Raw genomic sequence first — 13,423 nt, 5'->3', positions numbered from 1 at the left:
CCCATTAGCCAAAGCAAGTCACATGGCCAAGCCCAAAATCAATAAGACTGAGAAATATACCCTGATTTTGGTGTAAATTCACATAGAAAAGGATGCAGGAAGGGGTGAAGAATTGGAAACAACAATCCATTCTCGTCCAGGACTAAATATAGTTATTTGTATCATTTCCTTCTTGTTAGGCCTAGGATATTGATTTTTTTAATACTTTATTATGATAAACAACAAATTATAACATTTATTTAGCATGAGCATGAAAGACATTCTAAATGCACTTAAGACTGGTAATTACTCTTAACATTCGAATCCTCCACAATCCATAGTTAATGTTATGTAGTCATTTTCTTTTGACTAATTATTACATTCCTTTGAATGCTCCACTAAACTTTTCTCTAGATTCTCTGGAGAAAGGAAGCTGCCTTTCTCCAGGTTTCACTAGAGCCCTATGAGGATAGCTTTTTCCCGTTTCTGTGGCTGTAGTTTTAACCATGCCTCTCAAAGAAAATTAGTATTTTGTATATTAAAACATTTCTATATTTCTAACATAGCCTTAAAACATAACTATTTCTAATTTCAAATATCCCTACATCTGTTTATTTTAATTTTTTTCTCTTAGGCACATAATGTAAAATATTCAACTTAGGTTTTTATGAAATGAATAAGAAATAGCTCTGTTCTTATGTTACTTAATAATATGTTAATCAGGTCATATTGTTTTAGAATTTGCAGGTCATCTTCTATTTCAATCTTTAAGTCTGCCCAAAGAATCAAGTAAACCAAGAAAATTCTTTCAACAATGACATCACCGTCATTGCAATTGATCCTTTCAGCTGTTTTCCACGTGCACTAATGAGGTGTTTTGATCCATGTTATATAAAATATGCCATTGGTTTCATTTTCCTATTTGTACCCAGGTCCTGATAAAGTGTGCACAGACCCAGTGAGCATGTCCTCTTCAAGAGCTAAATTACTTCTTGATAGGATGGGCATGAGAAAGGAGCATTAAGTCTCTTGTGCAACCAGGAGAGAACTAGTCAATAGTGTGCCCTCAACTGGGGGCTGTATTGCCCCCACCTGGAGGGGGTTTGGGGAATGTGTCAGGCATGTTTATTTGTCACAATAGCTGCAGTCTGCTACTGGCAAATAGTGCCTGGGCACCAAGAATTACCACAGTGCACAGGACCAACCCACACTGCAGGGAAGTGTCCGACTCAAAATGCCAGGTGTGCCCTATGCCAAAACACTAATTTAGTGGGATGTAGCCTGTATTAGTCAGGATTTTTAGTTGCACACAATAGAACCACCTTTAGCTAGTTTAAGTGGAAAAGGAACTTTATAGTAAAGGACAATCAGTGGCTCACAGAATCCCTAGATGGTCCAGACAATCAGACTGGGTGACCAAACAACAGGAAAAATGCTCTATTACAGGGCCAACTGCTCTGGGGGAACCCGCCTGCCACTAATCTCTGCTGGGATGTACTACTTACACAGGGTATGGGATCCCCCAAGTAGCACCTTTGCCACTACTGTTTCTTTGAGAGCTGGTTCCCTCTCCACCATCCTCACCAGGATGGACTGATTACATGCAGGATCACCCTCTTTCTTGATGGAGTCCAGGTCACATGTCTGAACTCCTCTGACAAAGAAGGCTGCTGAGAAGGCATCGGAGCCTCTACCCTGGGCAGCAGGGCTCAGAAGGTAGGAAGAAGTGTTCAAGGGTGTTCAAAAGATGCTGGGCAGTCACTAAGTGTGGCAAATGCTCACGGAATCACCAAAGCCCTCGTTACATGCGCCTCCATAAAGAAACTTCCCAAGCACGGTCCTGATAAAAACAGGTTCCAGATTTGTCCTCCAGAATCTTAAAAAGATACCGTTAGTATCTCTCCCCACTGTGGCACATTCATTCTATTTTCTCTACCTTAATTACCACATGAGATATTTTTTTGGATTGGTACGTATGTATCACTTCTGTTTTTTACCTCAGCACTGTAATTCCTATCCAGCTATAAGGCTCTTATTTTTTGTCCTTTCACCTCCTACAATTTTATATATCCCACAAGAACATTTAAAAAAAATGATTTTTTAAAATTATGAGTAAGACAGCATTTATGTGGCTAAAAATATAAACATAGAAAGTACAGAGCACTTTGGTTCAAAGACATAGGCATGATTATGTTGTGCTCATGTGGTTTTTGGCTGGAAGTGCGGGGAGCATTCCAAAGAGTTGTACCAATCAGCTACACAGTTACTTAAGAACAAGAGCTCCATCTACCATAGAGCTTAGGTTGACAGGAGTACAAGCAAACTGGTTGGAGAATATAACACATACAGGGCAGTGTCATAGGATAGAGCTTTTCAGAAATAATTTGAACCACTGAAGGGAGAACAACATAACCTTACTAGAAACAATGAACTGATTTCTCAGGTTTATTGTTCCTCTTTTTGATGCTGTAGGAAAACTTCATGCACTTCCAGTAATTGACTAATGACAGTGTATGTAGAGGAATAACTATTGCTGTTTACATTTTTAAATTATCCCAAGTTGTCTAAATTTATCAATTAGATTTACTAGATGCAAATAAGTAGTTTTGAGAATATTACACTAAAGATGCTAGCACCTTCCTTCAGCTCTCAAATTACCTTATAAACAAGGCTTATTATCCCCCCAAATAGTGATCCAGAAAAGAAGTTCTGCAGCTAGTATCAGAAGTTTAAATTTACTGACTCAGAGTGAATTACTCTATACTCATTTTTACTGTGAATGAATTAATCCAAGGGTTTGCCTTGTTTGCATGAGTGCTGCTATAAAATTCATTTAAGGGCTTGAAAACTTTTTTTTAAGTACACTGTACTTATTTTTTATGATTTCTACCTGGAAAAATTAAAATTCAGGAATGCATCTACAATTTGTTAGAAGATAAAATTATTATAGATGTAATTAGAACATGATGACGACAATGGATAATAATAGATTATCCATTTATCAATTTAGGTCTGGAGGTACTCTAAGTTTGTCTTTGATTATATAACGAAATAAATTCTTAATTTGTTATGTAATGTGGTAGCTGGTTTATGCATTTGTGGTCAAGTGCATAGGTGCAAACATTTCTTATTGGTCATATGTCTGAAATGATGTCTAGCATATGAAGCCAAAATTGCTTCAATTACCTCCTTATGGGAACACCTGGCTGCTTGGATGACTGGTTGGAGGCACATTTGCAATTTTGGAGTGAATAGTTTGAATCTTCAGTATACTCTACTTACAAATCTTATATATCTCAAAGATCTATAGTTAGTCTAGAATGAGAAGTAAATTAATACCATAATCTAAAATTCTGTAAATGGGACCAAGTTCAAAGCCAAAAGAATCTTATCCTGCTATTGAAAATACTTTTTGACATCCCTTACAATATTCATAAGATCTGCTATTTTTCCAGTGACTGAAAATGTTGGAATTCAGTTATAAATGTGTGTATGTGCCTACATGAATTTGACCCAACACAAATGAAGCAGAATGTAAAGTCTTCTAGAATTCTAAACCTTCTATTGACAACAGATGCAATTGGGGTGGCCCCATCAAGAAGGCCTCACACATGGAGAGCTACTGGGACAGTGGTATAAGTACAAAGTGCATTGTGGTATAATCACAAAAAGTCTAGGATCCTTGGAAATCACCTGGCCAAACTGTTTCAAATTATAGATTCACAACTAAGGCTCAGAAAAGTGAATGGGCTGGCTCAAGATCACTCATCAGTGGTGGGTCCAAGTCTAGAAGCCCTAATCTACCTCCTCAACCAAACCAATGCTCTTTCACCAGCCATGAAGTGTCAGAAAACCAGGCTACATAATGTACAGTACCAATATAGGACAATGTGCTCTGGTTATGACCCAACAAGCAATTATTCCGTGACTCTGATTAATGGGGAAAAGGTCATTTTGAATACTTCAGACCCAAACTTAGGTTTTTGCAAATTAATGCATATTTTTTTAAATGGAACTATGAAGAAAATTTGTTTTATTGCATACTGTCCATTTATTTTGCAAAGCTGCTTTAATGAAGATTTCATTGACACGGATGAGAATCTCTAATTCCTAAAATAAATGTCTGGGCTTCTTTCTTCAGTTCTATCACATCAGCTGACAGAACTTCAGGGTGGCAAGGGAGCTGGCTTTCCCTTTGTTACACATTCTAAACTTGTGAAATATATTGTACTCAGTGGAGAGAAGTGTTACATTGCAGGAAGAGTGTGGTTGTGAAGCAGAACAGACCCAAGTTGAAATTTAGCCCTATTTTTTATTAGCTGTATAAACAGCCATTTAGCTTACAGCCATTGAACCATTTAGAGCCAGTTTCCTAGTAATCTGTACAACAGTCCTAGTAACTTCCTAATGGGATCACTAAAATGGAATAATGTGCCTAAATCAGCTGGCACACAGCCAGGTATTTAACAAATGGAAGCTATGGTTCTTAATTAAAATAACAGTAAGATATGTAACCTCAGATTGCAAAAAGATACTATTTTAGTCTTTTAAAATGTTTGGAAGAATTGGAATAGCTCCTTGAGGGTAAAGATATTTATAGCTCTATGCTGAGAAGTGCTATTTCTCCTGAGATCCTGTTAGTTTAAATTATGGGATGGTGAAAATAGCCCAGGAACTTGGAGATGGAGCCCTGGGTTGTAGGGCAGGCGCAGCTCCCTGACAGCAGTGTGGCCTTGGACAAGGCAGGCAACCTCCTTGAGTCTGTTTCCTCATTTGAAAAACAAGGCAAACCCCAAGATATCTTTCCTATCTTGAGGGTTTACTTAAGGAAGTGGTCTACAACGAGAAGACCTGTGTCACTGAAAGGGATTTCACAGTGAGCACCTCCCACATCTTTGCATCTGGATCAACATCTTTTATTTAATCTTTGCTACTGATGTCACTTTAGTGATACATTATTTTTTTGATAGCATTTTACGAGATGCTCTTCAGATCTTTGCATTCAATGTTTTGTTATTAATTCTCTGTGAAGTTGACTGACTTTAAGTGATTTAAAAGTTTGAAGGTGAAGGTGCTCTGGCAGCTGTGCTATCATAACATGAAGATAAGAATATCAAGGTGACGAAACCCTGAAACTGTCAGAGCACGTGTTTGTGTCTTCATTATACCAACACAGATCCAACAACTTCCAAGAGTGACACAGAAAGAGAGGAAAGGCAACAAGGGAAAACAATATGTTTATTAAGAGGCGTGAAAATGCATAAACTCATTTATAAATAAATGTAGTATAATTTACCAAGTGAAAAAATAGCTTAAATCCATGAGCAAATTGGATTTTATATTTGAAATGACTGTATATTTGATCTCCAATAATTCCCCCCCCCAATCATGATCTCTCAGTAGCAGCAATTTTACAATGACTATGGAAAATGCTGTTACCAATGATTATAATATGAGGGGAAGTTTTTCAAGAATTTTCTTTAAAAATGAACCAGTGCAAACAAACTCAGATTATAAGGGATACACTAAGACCTGGGTCTCATCTACAGAAAAGTAAAAAATAAAAATCCTAAACATTTGTTCATTAAGAAATGAAAAAGTAAACTACATTTGATCATTGAAAAATAATACATATCAATATTATAAAACATTCTTAACCAATAATTGTAGTAATTACATTTATAAATGTTCATTCAAGTACTAATGTCCAATAAACATTCATATTCCCATGAAAAGTACACTAGATGAAGACACATGTGGACAATGCTTCCTTTGATTTAGTAACAACAAAAATCATGTCCACAGGAGGCAAATGACCCTTAAAATACTGCATCTTTTGGTCTGTAAATGATTTTTTTACAGTCTGCATATTTTATCTGTGAGGAAGGACCAAAGAAATATCTCACAACAGCTAATTAGGAAACCCTTTCTATAAAATAACTTTCAATATTACAGAAACAAACATTCTAAAATACAAATTTAGCCTAAAAAAATAACCAGGCAGAATCAGTTTTCCTTGGCAAGAAATTGCTAATTCCTTACCAAATGCTGGTCTCCTGTGGTAGAGACACTAGCAAAACACTTCTTTGGTATTTACCAAAGAGCTATTTAATAAGTCAAAAGATTGCATAAACTGTGGTACCATGATAGCAATGTAGAGCTTATATCAAAGCTGCACTGAAATCAATATTGTTTCCTTGATTACTGTTGTTAATGGATCTTCCTTCAAAAAGCTCCCTCCTAATTTTGGCCTGAATCTCAGGCTTTAATAAAAGTTCCTTTATCTGTTTCACTTTGGACTTCAGACCCATCCTTTCTCGATGCAAAGCTTCATTAATTAAGTCTCGGATTCCAATAGGTTTCTTGCCTATGGAAAAAAATTACATAATACATTTTACGTACAAATGCCAATAGAAAACATTAAATATGGCACACACTATCAAAAAAGGGTTAAAAAGAAACCTTTAAAATGTCCATGTTTTATAGAAAAGGTTGCATTTTGCCAAAAATACACCATTTACATGAAACAAATTTACTATAAATAAAGATCAGTGCATAGCAACAGTATATGTAGGACAAACATGAAACATTATGGACTAACTGTATGGATAATAATTTCAACAGTGATTATTTAAAACTCAGTACTTGTTAGCTGTGTATGTGTTTTGACCTCAGTCAAAGTAGTCAAATGCTCTATAAGCAGTATAAATGGCAGTATTCCATTTATGGAAAAACCCTTTCCACAGCCATTGAGTCCATGAGGCATAACGCAAAGTCCCCTCTCCCTTGGCCATGGCTGAGGACAAGTGAAACTTGGGCCATTCTTCTTTCATAAATTAATCTCCTCTGCTAGTCCCAGCGCTCCATTTCTCTTCTGTTGTATTTCAGAAATGCAAACACATCGATCATGAAAATATTAAGCAATCTCCACAGACTGGACAAGAGACAGTAAACAGCACAATGCAAATTAGTCCACTGATCAGCAGAGGGGGGCAGGGAGGCTTCTCACAGAGCAGTGGGGGCCTGCCTGCATTCAGGTCTTATTTCCTGTTGTCACTGTCAGTGCCATTCCTATCAGCCTCGTCAGTTTTCACAGAGCTCCCATCCCCTGGCTTGTTTTTGTTCTGTGTTTCTTCCAGATATTGCTGGACAGCCTTGAGCACTGCGTTCTCCACCAGCCTCTTACTGAGCCTTACCAGCTCAGCATCATCAGGCTCACCTCCATTCTTATCACCTACATTCCACAACAGAGAAGAGAGGTCACTGAGGTCATATCGCCATAGAAACTCAGCATGCAGGGCTCGGCTAGTTCAGTTAGTTAAAAAGAGCAAGTGTCCTTCAATCTGGTAAACTGGATCTATAAATCCAAGAATACTGGCTTGACTTTTCATTTGGTATTTGCAAGAGAAGGAGACTATTCCTGAAGACTTCAAGGTTGAAAAAGCAGTTCATCAGCCCCAATCTAACAATACTCTGCTTAGAAGTTTCCCATTTCTACATGGAATTTTTCTTCTTTTCTCAACCAAGGCTACTTGCTACTATTAAAGTACACATGCATTCACCAACAATCTGTGTCTGATAAAACCAAATTTCAGATGATCAAGATTTCCCTATCACCTAACTACTTAGGATCACTAATTTTATAATGTTTGGTCTATAGGCTGGTTATTAATAAACTCTCAGCAATCCCACGAAGACAAAGGCAGTTAATATTGCTAGGAACTGGTTTAAAATAAGCTTGTAAAACTAATATTCTTTTTAATTTCAGTGCTATTACTATAGTTTAAGAAATAGGAAACTCTTCAAGGAAGAGTTAGGATTATGATAGTAAACTACTAGATGTTTAATATTTTATGGCATTTTGCTTTCCTGCTAGTGATGATTAAGGTTTAATGATTCTATCTTTCATTTTACTGTAAAAGGCTGGCTCTCATCTATTCTCATGCTACACATTTCTTATTCACTCTCCTTGTCTCTCTTAACTGGGGAAAAGAACAAAGGAGTTCATGTGTCATGTCTACTTAGTCCCTCATTTATTCCATTAGGCTGTGGATCTGGGAAGATTGGAGGCAAGGGCATATGAGTATCTAAACATATTAATAGATGATTACAGATATTGAGTGATGAACAAAAATACAATAATAGTTGGGGAATTCAATATTCTACTTTTAACAATGGATAGACCATCCAGAGGAAAATATCGATAAGGAAACACTGGGTTTGAACTATGCTTTAGACTATGGAGAACATTCCATCCAACAGCACCAGAAACACATTCTTCTTAAGCACACACGGAACATTTTCCAGGAAAGATTATATGTTAGTTTATAAAAAAGTTCAGAGCACATTTTAAAAGACTACAATTATACCAAGTATCTTTGCTGACCACAGTGATATGAAACTAGACATCAATTATAAAAGGAAAACTGGGAAACTCAGAAGTGGAAATTAAAATATTTTTAATTTTTTAATTTGAATTAACATTCTTGAATAACCAATGAGTCCAAGATGAAATCAAAAAGGAAATCAAAAGATATCTTGAAACAAATGAAAATGGAAACACACATACCAACACTTATGGGATGCAGCAAAAGCAGTGCTAAGAGAGAAGTTTATAGCAATAAATGCCCACATTAAGAGAAAGAAAAAAAAGAACAGGGGAAGATCTGAAGTAAACAACTTAACTTTACATCTCAAGAAACTAAAAAATATAAACAAACTGAGCCCAAAGGTAGCAGAAGGAAGGAGATTGTAAGATCAAAGCAGAAATAAATGAAAGAAAAATAGAAAAGATCAATAAAACTAAGAGTTGGTTTTTTGAAAAGATAGAACAAAATTGACAAACCTTTAGCTAGCTTTACTAAGAAAAAAAGCCTCACATAAATAAAATTCTAAATGAAAGGGGAGACATTACCACAGATACCACATAAATACAAATGAAGAAATGAGTAAATTCCTAGACACACACAACCTTCCAAGTTTGAATCATGAATAAATAGAAAAACTGGACAGGCCAATAATAAATAAGACTGAAGAAGTATCAAAAACTTCCCAAAAAAGAAAATCCCAAGACAAGATGGTTTCACCAGTGAATTTTACCAAATATTCAGATAATGATTAACACAAATTCTTCTCAAACTCTACCAAAAAACTGAAGACAACACAATCAAACTCATTTTAAAAGGTCAGCATTAACCTGATACCAAGGCCAGATAATGATACTACAAGGTCCCAAGTCAATACCCTGATGAATTTAGATGCAAAAATTCTCAACAAAATGCTAGCAAACCAAATTCAACTGCACATTAAAAGGATCATAAACCATAATCAAGTGAGATTTATCCCTGGGATGCAAGACAGTTCAACATCTGCAAATCAATCAATGTGGGACACCAAGTTAACAAATGAAGGGTAAAGATTATATGATCATTGCAATAGAAAAAGCATTTAACAAATTCAACCATCTTTCATGATAAAAACTCTCAACAAACTGGGTATAGAAGGAACATACTTCAACATAATAAAGGCCATATATGACAAACCCATAGCTCACACACTCAATGTTGAAAGGTTGAAAGCCTTCCCTCTAAAATCATGGACAAGACAAGGGTGCCCACTCTCACCACTCCTATTCAACATAGTGAAGGAAGTTCTACCAAGAGCAATTAGGCAAGAAAAAGAAATAAAAGGCATCCAAATCAAAAAGGAAAAAGTAAACATGTCTCTGTTTGCTGATCTCATGTATAGAGAAAATCCTAAAGATTCCACCAGAAAACTATTGAACATAATAAACAAATTCAGTAAGGTTTCAAGATATAAAATCAACATACAAAAATCAGTTGCATTTCTCTATACTAACAATGAACTATCTGAAAAAGAAATGGAAAAAGAATCCCATTTACAATAGCACCAAAAACAATAAAATTTAGTTATAAATTTAAACAAGGAAGTGAAAGATCTGCATACTAAAATCTACAAGACACTGATGAAAGACTGAAGACAAAACATAAATGGAAAGACATCCCATGCTCATGAATCAAAGTTTTCACGAATCAAAATTTAATATTGTTAAAATGCCCCACTACCTCAAGCAATTCATATAGAACTAACAAAAGATCCCCCAAATAGCCAGAGCAATCTTGAGAGAGAACAAAACTGAAACCATCATACATCTTCACTTCAAACTATATTACAAAGCTATAGTAATCCAAACAGTATCGTATGTGAAGAAAGAGACACATAGACCAATAGAGCAGCATTAAGAGCCCAGAAATAAATTCACACATATGGTCAACTAATACAGGACAGTGGAGCCCAGAATACACAATGGGGGAGAGATGGTCTCTTCAAAAAAATGGTGCTGGGAAAAACTGGATATCCATATACATAAGAATGAAACTATACCCTTATCTTAACATCTCACAAAGATTAATGTTCAATGGAATAAGGACTTAAATATAAGAAATGAAAACACAAAATTCCTAGAATAAAACAGGAAAAAAGCTCCTTGACATTGGTCTTAACAATGTTTTTGGATATGATACCAAAAGAAAAAGCAACAAAAGCAAAAATCAACACATGGGGACTACATCACACTAAAAAGCTTCTGTACAACAAAAGAAACCATCAACAAAATAAAAAGGCAATCTACAGAATGGAAGAAAATATTTGCAAATCATGTATCTAATACTGGGTTAATATTCAAAATATGCAAGGAACTCTTAAAACTCAGTAACAAAAATGCAAACAACTTGATTAAAAAATGGGCAGAGGACTTGAATAGAAATTTTTCCAGAGAAGACATACAAATGGCCATCAAGTACATGAAAAAGGTGCTCAAAAACACTAATCATAAGGAAAATGCAAATCAAAACCACAATGAAGTATCACACTTGTCATAATGGTTATTATCAAAAAACAAAGAAAACAAAAATGAGATAACAAATACTGTCAAGAATGTGGAGGAAAAGAAAGGAATCCTCATGTACATGTGAATTGATGCAGCTACTATGGAAAACAGTAGAGTTCCTCAAAAAATTAAAAGTAGAATTACCATATGATCCAGTACTCCCATTTCTGGGTATAATATGTAAGGATGAAACACTATCTTGAAGAGATATCTGTGTTCTCATGTTCTTTGCCACACATTTCATAGCAGCCAAGACATGGAAATAACCTAAGTATCCATCAGTAGATGAATGGATAAAGAAAATATGGTACATATACACAATGGAATATTATTCACCCCCAAAAAAATAGAAGAAATCCTGTCATTTGTGACAATATAGATGGATGTAAGGGGCATTATGCTAAGTGAAATTTAAGTCAGACAAATACTGTATCATCTCCTTTATATGTGGAATCTAAAAATATTGAACTGATAGCAACAAAGTAGAATGGTGGTTACCAGGGACTGAGTCAGGAAAGGGGAGGAATGGGGAATGCGGAGATGTTGGTCAAAAGGCACAAACTTTCAGTTATAAGATGAATAGGTTCTGGGGAATGTACAGCATGGTGACTATAGTTAATAGTACTGTATCACGTACAGTACTTTGCTATGAAAGTAAAGCTTTAATGTTTTCACCATAACAACAAAGTTATAATTATGTGAGGTGAAGAGCATGTTAACTAACCTTATTGAGGCAAACATTTTGCAATTTATACATGTATCAAATCATCAGTGTTGTACACCTTAAACTCACACAACTTTATATGTCAACTGTACCTTAATAAAGGTAGAAGAAAAAAAGAATTAATCAGAATGTTCACACATTAAGGTCAGCTCAATTTTGGAATATCACCCATGGCCTCCAGAAGGCAAAAGCCTAGTGTTGAACTTGCATCCTCTGATCTGGGACAGGCAGATACAAAAGGTGTGAGCTGGAAGATGGAGATTATTTGCTATCTTCATGTGTAGCCGGGTTTGAAATATAAAAGTATACATGCCGAAGGTGAGTACTGACCCCCAACCCTCCCTGTAAGCCCCGCCACTTCTATTTAACACATGTCCAAGACCAAGTCTGCTTATTACCATCGTTTCCAGCAATATCTAAGCAGAAAAGAGATGGATTAAAGACTCATCTAGACATGCTACTAGTGGCAGGCCTTAGCAACTTCTTTCCCTCAAAAGCAGCAATATGGCACCCCAGACCCATGATCAAAAGTCCCAGGCAGAATATTTGCAGTATAAAATATGCTTAGAATTCAGTAAGCTTCAACTCAGTGATCTCTATATAGAATATACTAAGCACAAATATGCTAGGATATTAAAAGAAAGATAAAGAAATTCACTACTAATCTCACATTTTGAAGCCAGGTAAGACTATTTTTATTAGAATCAATGCCTAGTATTTAAAAGATTTTATCTTAATTTCACAATAGTGTTTATACTGTACAGATGGCACCTCCGGATGTGTTACCTGCAACTATTAACATAACGGCTCTTCAAATTTAAAAGGGAAAGTCAAACTGCACATGAAGGAACATTTTCTAAGTACCCTTCTAAACACCGTGAATGACTCTCTACACATCTGCTACCCCATCTGTGCTCTGTGCCTAGGCCAGAGATTGCATTCCTGGGGCCTGCTCCTGACCCGAGTCAGCTTTTAAGATAACATCAGTCATCTCATTACTGATATGTCATCAGTAAGATAACAGGGTTGTTATTTCAGTCTAACCATAACTCAATTTCCAAGATGCCTCTCAGGTCAAATAATCTGTGCTTCTGTTTTTCTCTCAGTCCACAATGAAGTGTCCCTGTTACTTCAAACATTAAGAGATTTAAAACACAAAAATCTTCCTACAAAATGTTACCTTTCTGACTATCCTATTTCTATTGATGATTTTACTATTAATGGCATCAACCAAGCTCAAAACAAGATTGTCACTATCTTTAACTTCTTCATTTCCTCATCTACCCACTTAATCACCAAGCCCTATCACTGTGCCGTTCACAATTATTTCCTTCTGCAATGCACCTGGTATAACACCTCTAGATTAATATTTCTAAAATGTCCCTTTTACTCTCCATTGTCTCTAAAGAAAAATTTTAAATTGTCTTCCTAAGCTTTCCAAAATTTACTTCTGGTCATTACCCACCACTGCCACACTTCCACATCTCCTCGGGAACCTCCACACCATTCCCTGTCTTTAGACAGCCTTTCCTCTCTCTCGCTAATTAAAACCCTACCTACTGCATGAATCCTTTCCTGACTAATCCAGCCAGAGGTGATGAGCTCCTGCAGGATTCCAATAACTCTCACTGTATGTATAGCACACGGTCATTTGATTATTTATCCAAGTATGCACAGAGCATACTACTATATACCTTGCTTTTCTAGCCTGTGTTGATAACAGAGAGAACAAAGTCCCACTTTTTTCTCTTCTTAATTTCTTGCTAAATTATGGGCATTATCTATTAATGTACTTATTCACAACTACTGAT

General features: G+C 35.9%; 1 protein-coding gene across 4 annotated transcripts in view; it reads right to left on the bottom strand.

The window, feature by feature from the left end:
* The window catches only part of AKAP7 (A-kinase anchoring protein 7), a 251,554-nt gene that overhangs the window by 89,788 nt on the left and 148,343 nt on the right, over nt 1-13,423 (bottom strand). The window contains exon 8 of one of the 4 annotated variants that reach the window (XM_036994094.2): nt 5,198-6,346. The exons of 2 other annotated variants lie outside the window; for them this stretch is intronic. In XM_036994094.2, coding sequence (XP_036849989.2) covers nt 6,141-6,346 — 206 coding nt within the window. In that variant the 3' untranslated portion in view covers nt 5,198-6,140. Of the gene's footprint in view, nt 1-5,197; nt 7,214-13,423 lie in introns of those variants that run through there. One more of the 4 variants, XM_073219622.1, reaches the window with a different exon arrangement.

The sequence above is a fragment of the Manis javanica genome, chromosome 13 (genome assembly GCF_040802235.1).
Source record: "Manis javanica isolate MJ-LG chromosome 13, MJ_LKY, whole genome shotgun sequence".
Taxonomy (NCBI): Eukaryota; Metazoa; Chordata; class Mammalia; order Pholidota; family Manidae; genus Manis; species Manis javanica.
The sequence above is the reverse complement of the archived record's forward strand: the minus strand, read 5'-3'. Positions and strand labels throughout refer to the sequence as shown.